Source organism: Papaver somniferum, chromosome 8, assembly GCF_003573695.1.
Source record: "Papaver somniferum cultivar HN1 chromosome 8, ASM357369v1, whole genome shotgun sequence".
NCBI classification, from domain to species: Eukaryota; Viridiplantae; Streptophyta; class Magnoliopsida; order Ranunculales; family Papaveraceae; genus Papaver; species Papaver somniferum.
In genome coordinates this window covers 111,760,217-111,769,048 of record NC_039365.1, presented here as the reverse complement: position 1 = coordinate 111,769,048, position 8,832 = coordinate 111,760,217, and the positions used below count along the sequence as shown (strand labels likewise).

The 8,832-nt window shown below is 35.2% G+C and overlaps 1 protein-coding gene across 1 annotated transcript; it reads left to right on the top strand.

The window, feature by feature from the left end:
• The first annotated feature begins 1,096 nt into the window (after positions 1-1,096).
• Positions 1,097-2,478, top strand: LOC113302621. The gene is made up of 2 exons (XM_026551564.1): positions 1,097-1,516; positions 1,863-2,478. The coding sequence occupies exons 1-2, from the start codon at positions 1,209-1,211 to the stop codon at positions 2,038-2,040; spliced, it is 486 nt and encodes a 161-aa protein (XP_026407349.1). The 5' UTR covers positions 1,097-1,208; the 3' UTR covers positions 2,041-2,478.
• Positions 2,479-8,832: the final 6,354 nt, after the last annotated feature.

The following is an 8,832-nucleotide window of genomic DNA, read 5'->3' as shown; positions in this document are numbered from 1 at the left end:
TCTTAAAAAATTACATGATCGATAAGTCATTTCAATAAATTTTACAAAATTACTTGAATTGTATGGTAAAAAATGCGAAAGACGTATTAATGGTGTTATTTAGAATTGCTTCCAAGTTTTTTCTGATCGTTACAATAATATACGAAAAGTTTTATTGAATGCTTTTTTTATTTTCTCTAAATAAAAATTACTTGAAGAAAAAAAAAGGCCCCTAAAAAGAACGATTAATTGGGGGATATGGAAAGTAACTGGGGGATATGTTACTGTTCATATTGGCGTGGTTTTTCAATGCCGGCAATCAAAATAGTTTTATATAACTATATCATACTTCTTCAGATTGGGCGGGTTGTTCGGGTTAGAAATATATGCGTCCATGCTTACCAAATTGAACTAGGGTTCATAAAAGTAATGCCAAACTTGTCCAAAATTTTGAAATATGTTACTTATCTCCGCCCAACATTCGGGTTGGACATGAGTTGGCTGGGTTAACCCAACCCAAGTCCCACCCCTAAACATGATGAATGGCATCCGAGTTCAACATGAATCTTGCATAATGGGCAAACCCACGAGCTCGACCCATTTGAGTTCGTGACTTCTAGATGGTCTCCTTCCTCCAAGACAGCGGTGCTTGAAATTATTAGCTTACTACTTTAATAATTACTATAATAATTTACATATAAAAATCGTATTTGAAACAGATACCTATGCACATCAACGAACCAGAGAACATCATCTGTAATAAAGAGAGGGTGCGATTCTACCACGTGTCACAATTCATATCGTTACTGTCACGTAAATGATGTCGTTCTCAATGGGCACACTAGTAGTATTTAATAAAAATAAAAAGTAACGGACAAAATTTCTTAAAGAAAAAAAACGAAAAAGACTGGGATTCAAGAAATACCACTTGATAGTAGTAACCAAGCCGTGGTTTACAACATAAACCAATCCATCTCCTCACATACACATCCACCTTAAGGAATAACCGTTAGATCTTCCTTGATATTCACACGATGTTGTACTTCGTAACCACTTTAATAAAATAATTAGATTATGGAGAAAAAAAACCATTTTCCTACCTCTTTATAACATCTCCGGTCTCCTCTCCACTTCACCTCCCCACTTCCCTCGGTTTCTTCTTCTCTTTAATTTGTTTCTCTCTGCAATATAATTCTCTCTGTTTCTTATTTCTGTAGAAACTAATATCAATGGAGAATTCAAGCTATGTATGCACAGTTAGAAGGCCTGCTGCTTGTTTTGTTGAACAAGATAATGGTTTAGCATCAATAGCAGATTCGTCAGCAGAAGTTGGATTTTCTGGAAATCCCATTTCACCACCAAAAACTAATTCATTTTTGAGAAAAAGAGCAAGTTTCAGATCTCTTTCTTCTTTTAATAGTACTAGTGTTAGATTATATGAAGCTACATCACCTAGATTTGAAGAACCTCATTTCCTTGAATCTTGTTATTTTTGTAAGAAACATATCGGCAACAACAGAGATATCTTCATGTACAGGTTAGTCTTCTATTTCTTCATCTCTCTTTCAGATTTACTTATTAATCAACATTCAGTTTATTCACTTTTCATTAGAAAGACCGAATTACCGTTAACCTTTCAATAATATTAATATAGTAATGGTAGATGTAGTATTTTCTAAATAAAATTGGCATCTGATCAAAAATGGCGCTAATAATGTTTTTTTTAACGAGTGAATCTTTTTATAAACACAAGTTTTAGATCTGGATTTCAGATTCACACAAATTCCCTTAATTTTATTTTTTTAGAAGTGTTATTTTATAGTTGATTGTTGTTGAATTTGAAATTTATGTGCGGTTCTGATGGTAATTTTTATTAATTGCAGAGGTGACACACCATTTTGTAGTGAAGAGTGCAGACAAGAACAGATAGAAATAGACGAAGCAAAAGAGAAGAATTGGAATCTTTCTTCAATGAAAGCTATTAGGAAAGATCAGCAAAAATCCACCCCTAACAAATCAAGAAATTACGAAGTTAGGACTAGTACTGTTGCTGCTGCTTAAATAAAAATCAAATAAATATATTCAAGAAATAATAACTTAATTACTTATTAATTAATTACCACAAAAAAAAGAAAAAAAAAGAAAAAAAAAGAGGTATGAAAAAGATATCTATGGCCTTTGTATTTAGTAGTTTTTATTAGGGGTTTGGCCCGGAAGTGTGGCTTGAAAGCCCTCAAATTTTCTGGTTTTTTTTAGGGAGGGAAAGAAAGGGAAAACTTTTTTTTTTTTTTTTTTTAGTGGGGGTACCTTTTTGTGTTTGGGGTGAAAGATGCGAAAGTAAAGAGAATGGGAAAGAAATTTTGTTTCTACAAGCGATTCTGGATCTTGCATTATAGTTTTTTATTTATGGGGATGAAATTGTGTATCAATCTTCACAGAGAAAAATTTGTATGAAAATTTTGATTTACTCATTTCAATTGAGTGAAAAAGTTCATGGAATTTCTCTTTAATAATATCCCTGCTCTTGCTTATGAAAGCAAGTCTTATAGTGGAATTCATCCATCTTTCACGCCATCTCAGCACTTGGAACTGTGGATGGAAGCGCAAGTGTAATGTTGGAATAATAGACACGCTATATTTAATGGAGCTAAAAAACGCAATTAAGAATTGCGTTTTTTTTATCTATAGATTTAAAATGAGTTGAAATCTAACGGCTGAAAACGCAATTCTTAATTGCGTTTTTTTACTTCCATTCTTAATTGCGTTTAACTCTATTCTTATTGGCGTTCAGATGGATTCCACGAACCCTTCCACGAAACCGTGGAACCTTGCTTAGATTTTCTGTGGAAAACCCCGACTTGGAAACCACTAGACTTGACATTCCATGGTTTTTCCACACTTGGAATAGTTTGGATTCCACCATAAGACTTGCTCTGACAGTATATATTCTTATTATGATTGTTTTAAAGATGGATTATAAACAGATGTACTCCTATATTTACATCCGACTTAAATATGTACCCCTATTTTTTCACATTTACAAATATACCTTTGTTGGATGTTTTCCATCCAAAAAAGTTAGAAAAGTCAATTTCTCGGTCATATGGTCAATTTATCCTTGACCGAGATGAGAAAATGATGCCACGTATTGAAAATGATGCCACATGTTTATTTATCATTAGTATGACGTGTCACAGATCTCGGACACACATCTAGATCAAGGAGATCCTTAGGAAATCTGATGGTATCGACTAAGTTACTTAGTTTTCTCCGCCACACGTGTAGTTACTTAGTTTTCTCCGCAACACGTGGATGTGTGATGACCACATATCTAAATTTCAGCACATCTCTATGAAAATTAACGGTATTCGATGGAAAGTTTTAGATGGAGATGGGGGAAAAGAAGAGAGAACCGTCATAATCAACCTTTCTTCTTCTTCCCTATTTTCCTTTCTCTGTTGTTCTTCCGTCTTCTCTGTTCCTCTCTCTGTTTCAGATAGAAACTTTGATTTTCCTCTCTGTTGTTCTTCCGTCTTCTCTGTTCCTCTCTATGTTTCAGATAGAAACTTCTTTGTTTGTGAAGAGAGAAGAACAAAGAAGAAGAACAAGAAAGTTAAATATGGTGAAGTTAAGACGCGGAAAGAAGAAGGAGAAGAAGAAACCAGAAGAATAAAGGTAAGTGAAAACCATCCTTGGGTTCGATTGATTAAACCATTCTTTAGGGTTTCTTTCTTTTTTCGATTTTGGGTCTTCTGTAAATTGTTTTGATCGATTTCGTATTTTGGGTCTTTCTTTTTTACAGAGTATATGTGTTTGTTCGATTTAGGGTATATTTCTAGGGTTTTGCTTGAGTTCGATTATAGGGTTAGCCGAGTATGTTTGGAAAAGTAGATGTATGTATTTAGGGTTTTCTATTTTAATCCAAATTCGATTATTGAATAGATTCATAATACAAAATTTATTTTAGGGTTTCTGGTTTTTTGAAGTAAGAGTAATTGATTCCTATATTTTTGGTTTGTTGATTTTCTAGGTTTTCTGTTTTTGTTCATTGATTTGTAGGGTTTTGTCTATATTCCATCATTGGGTTTTTATATATGGTTCTCTGATTTGTAGGGTTTTGTCTATGTGTATTGTAATCCTTGTAATCTTTGTATGAGTATTGAAGCCCTTGTATATGTATTGTAATCCTTGTATGTTTAGTAACATCTACTGATATGCTTTACTTTTCATTGTTGATAGTTCGACTGAGAAATGTATACGATTGTTGAATGACTGATATGCTTTAGCTTTCATTGTTGTTGCTTCATGGAATAAATTGATGTTGTTGCTTCATGGAATAAATTGAAACTAGCTAATAATGATGATGCTTTTAGTCTGTTCAATTCCATGAGCTTGAGGTGTTTGAATATAGATTGCCTTGTTAAAGTGTTCTGGGTCATATATGGGGATTGCGAAATTTGACTGCCAAGTTAGGAAAATTGGGCAATGTGCAGTTAAGAACCAACTTTGCCTTTCGTTAGCATGCATCATGGATGCTCTGAATTAGAGATTTTAGTGGCTATCTACTTGAACTCTATGTTTCAATTTTAATTTAAGATTTAACTTTATTCAAAATTGACCGGAAGTAGAACTGAATATCCCCGAATGGAACTGAACAGTTGTAGTGTACATCTAAAATTCATGAAATTACTATTGTTCTTGTTTTTTAGACTTTGTTAAGATTGTTGTTATTTTTGGTTGTCTGGATAGCTTTTTGTTAGCATGTTTGAACTAATACTATGTTTGTTTATTTGGTGCAGATATGAAGTGGAAGACAAGTATCCTAAGAGAGACATAAAGGTGAAGGTTATGAATACTGTGATGAGTTTTGAATTCAAAGGGTTGGCTAGAGAATATATGGGTCTTGTTCAATTTAAGGAAAAGATCAAGCCCCTACTTAGATTGCAGCCTAATGAGGAAGTGTAGTTGGTATGGCTTAGTGACCCATGTTTACCGGAATCATTGTTTACTGAAGAAGAATTTTGGAGGTTTTGGAATAATGCAGAAGTGTATGACAATTGGACTACACTACATATGCAAGTTATCATTCCCCATGAGTATGGTGCCCAGGCATTAACAAAGATAACTCCTCCACACAAGTATCTGACACCAACAAAGTCTCCAATTCCAAAGAAACCAGTGAGAAAAACCAAGCAAGCTCCTACAAGAATAAGTCCTAGACTATCTAAGAAGGAGAACCAAAGTCAGTCTGCAAGCAAGAAGTTATTCATTGACTTAGATGAAGCAGAAGCATATTTTCCTCAATTTACATAACAAACAAAGTCTATTGTGGCTGAGAATATACCCAAAGCACAATTTATTCCTGAAACAGAGTTTGAGCACTTTAATCCTGATTTTTGGGTTAAAGCAACACAAGCAGCAAGTGCTGTGGAGGATGATCAGTATGTTTTACAACTTCCTAATGAAGAACCTGATGAATGTCATCCTGAGCAGGATTTAGAGAACTCAACTCTGGGTATGATAGTGAAGAGCAACATGAGAATGAATACAAGAAGTTTTTGAGAAGAGCTGAGACTGGTGGCTTGGCAGATAATTGTGATGATCCTAACTATGGTGAGGTGGATGTTGAAAATGACGAAAAAGGTAATGTTTTCTCTTACCTGAGTGTTTATCCTTGTTTGTTTTTGTTTTGTCTTTTATTTGTTAGTATCTCATTTGTATGATACTTTCGTTTCAGATGACCATTATGGGGACGTGTTGAGTTCAGATGGAGAAAATGGAGGTAATTTGTTTAAGTTCATTATTGTTTAGTTTTCTTGTTTTTGTTTAAGTTCATTATTGTTATTGTAATTTGTTTACTAATCCTTGTTGTTTGTTTGTTAGGTGGACCAGGACAAGCTAAACCAAGTGTGCCTGATAGTAATCCACCTGACAAGTTTAATGGACCTCAAGCTAATGAGCCTTGTCCCACAGCAGAGTTTGAAAAAGAACATGTTGAGCACTTTAGGCAAGAGGAAGATGAAGACTTGTTCCCAGAGGAAATAGGTGAGGAATTTGATCCTAAAAAACTTGTATTTGGTACCAAATATGTAGATAAGAATAAATTTAAGAAACATGTTAGGTATTTCTGTGTAATGAATGAACATGAATTTGTATGGAACAAATGTGATAATAAGGAACAAAGAGCAGTTTGTGTTAATTGTGAGAAGACGAAATGTGAGTTTATGATCTACGGCATCAACAAAAAGGGTGATGGAGAGGCATTTGTTCCTTTGTTAAATAGATAGTCTTAATTTAAAGATGGTTGCAGTTTCATTTGCAGATTTTCATGAATTCCTTACCTATTTCATTTACTTTCCCCTTGAGTATTTCTTTTGTTTCGTTAACTATTGCATCTGAAGCCCATTTACATGTATATTTTCAAGAGGAAAAACATGGATTTGACCTTTGAAATGTGGGACCACCTATGAAATTCCATGTGTACATAGCCGATGTGTACATAAAGGACGTGGCAGAACAGGTCATTGGTACACTAAGCGCTTTTAACATGACTTAACTGCTTACGTGGAGGATAACTTTCTGTTAGCCGTTTTTTCAAAAAAACGGTCCAAACCGGGATACATTTGTAAAAGTGAAAAAAACGGGGTACATTTGTATGTGCAAAAAAAAATAGGGGTACATCTCCATTTCACCCTTTAAAGATTGATAATGGTTTGGAATGATTGATAAAAGCATAGCCTGAAGAACTCTTTAATCCATGCATGTATCGGTTGTTAACTTCATAGTTCTTTTCTAATCCATACCCATTTGCAACTTCCTTCAGGAAAAGAGCTGCGCAAACGACACTTGTTTCCCCTAGGCAGTGGCTAGTCACCATGCCACCGGTGACCATCCTATAATTGCCCGTATTAATAAAGTTTCCTATGATTTAATAGGGCACCAAAAATAGTCATACATATCTCATTATTCTTTTCATGTTCCGTTGCTTCATACTGTATCATTTTTCTACGTTCACGGTTTTCTTCTTTCATACCTGAAAGGCAAATAAATCTGACTTCAATCTTCCTTCATATCTGGAAGGCAAATAAATGACAACACTATGGTTTCTCATGAGATAATACATAACATGAGGACCAGGAAAGATCAAAATGAATGGATGGGCCTTAAAATCGACATGTCAAAAGCTTTTGACAGAGTCGAATGTCCTTTCCTGTTAGTTGTCCTAGAAAAAATGGGCTTCTCCAAAAATTGGTGTCACATAATCAATCAATGCATTTCAACTAATAGCCTATCTATTCTGCTAAAGGGTGTCCCGCACGAAAATTACAAACCCACAAGGGGTCTCAGGCAAGGGGATCCCCTATCCCCTTACCTTTTCATCATATGCATGGAGGTATTCTCAAGAACCTTAATGCAGGCAGAAAATGAAGGGAAAATTCATGGGATAAAGATTGTGAAAAAAGCACCATCCATAAGTCATTTACTGTTTGCCGATGATTGCATAATTTTCTGCAAAGCAAACAAAATTGAGGCTGAAAACATTCTTGATATATTAGCTAGATTTAGTATGTGCTCTGGGAAAATGATCAATCTAGCTAAGTCAGAAATTTTCTACAGCAATAACACCTGTCCTGAGATGAAGTTGAACATAACAGGTCTCATGCAAGTCAGTCCTATATCCCTAAAAGACAAATACCTAGGGTCTCCTCTCTTTACAAATAAGTCCAAAGTGAAAGCTTTTCACCCTGTGATTGATATTATCAAATACAGAATGTGTGTGTGTGTGTGTGCTGGGTGGGGTGGGGTGGGGTGGGGTGGGGGGGTGGGGGGTGGTGCGGGGGGTTGGAATAAAAAAACTATTAACCCTGCCGGGAAAATGGTTTTTATTAAACATGTCACCTCTACCATGGAAAATTATCAAATTGGTACCTTTAAAGTCCCGAAAGCCATAACTGATGAGATGAACAAAATCCAAAGAGATTTTTTCTGGGAGAAAGACGATGATAAACCAAAAGGTGTCTACCTGAAAGCTTGGTCTGGAGTTTGCGTCCCACTAAAATAAGGGGGTTTAGGTTTCATAAAACTAGAGAAATTTAATAGTGCTCTTATCTCCAAAATGGGCTGGAGAATGCTTCAACAACCGGATACTCTGGGTGCTCAAGTTATGCATGCCAAGTACTTTGAGAAATCTGATATAATGCACATGTCTCCTCTTCCCAAACCAACTGACTCTTGGGTTTGGAAAGGAATTTTAGCTGGCATAGATAATATACAAAAATTTGGAAAATATTGTGTAGGAAAGGGTAATAACATAAACATTTGGAAAGACAGTTGGGTCAAAGACTTAGATTCTCTAATTCGTAAACCTAACAACTGTCCTATAAACATTGATAAGGTTGTTGATCTCATAAATGAAAATCAGCAATGGAACAGTCCGCTTATCTTCCACATCTTTAATGCCCTAATTGCTAGGAAAATAATACAAACCAATATAAACCTAGGCCGGGAAGATAGAGTTGTTTGGCCTCTGACAAAGGATGGTAAGTTCACTGTGAAATCCCTATACAAGAAGTTAACTTATAGCCATATCCCTAGAAACGAAACAAAGAATTGGATTTCCATCTGGCAACTTGAAGTCTCTCCTTCTGTAAAAGTTTTCCTGTGGAAAGCAACTCACTCTATTCTCCCAACGGGAGTACGAATGGTAAAACACCTGAACTACATAGACAAACTTTGAAAATTTTGTAATTGCCAAGAGGAATCCATCTCTCACCTATTCATCCACTGCCCTTTAACTCAGCAGGTGTGGAGAGATCTATACTGTGAACCAAATGAAGTTTTCAACAATATGGA

Coding starts and splice junctions, on each gene's coding strand:
- LOC113302621 (XM_026551564.1), top strand. CDS start 1,209: ATGGAGAATTCAAGCTATGTATGCACAGTTAGAAGGCCTGCTGCTTGT. Junction 1,517..1,862: donor AGAGATATCTTCATGTACAG/GTTAGTCTTCTA, acceptor TATTAATTGCAG/AGGTGACACACCATTTTGTA.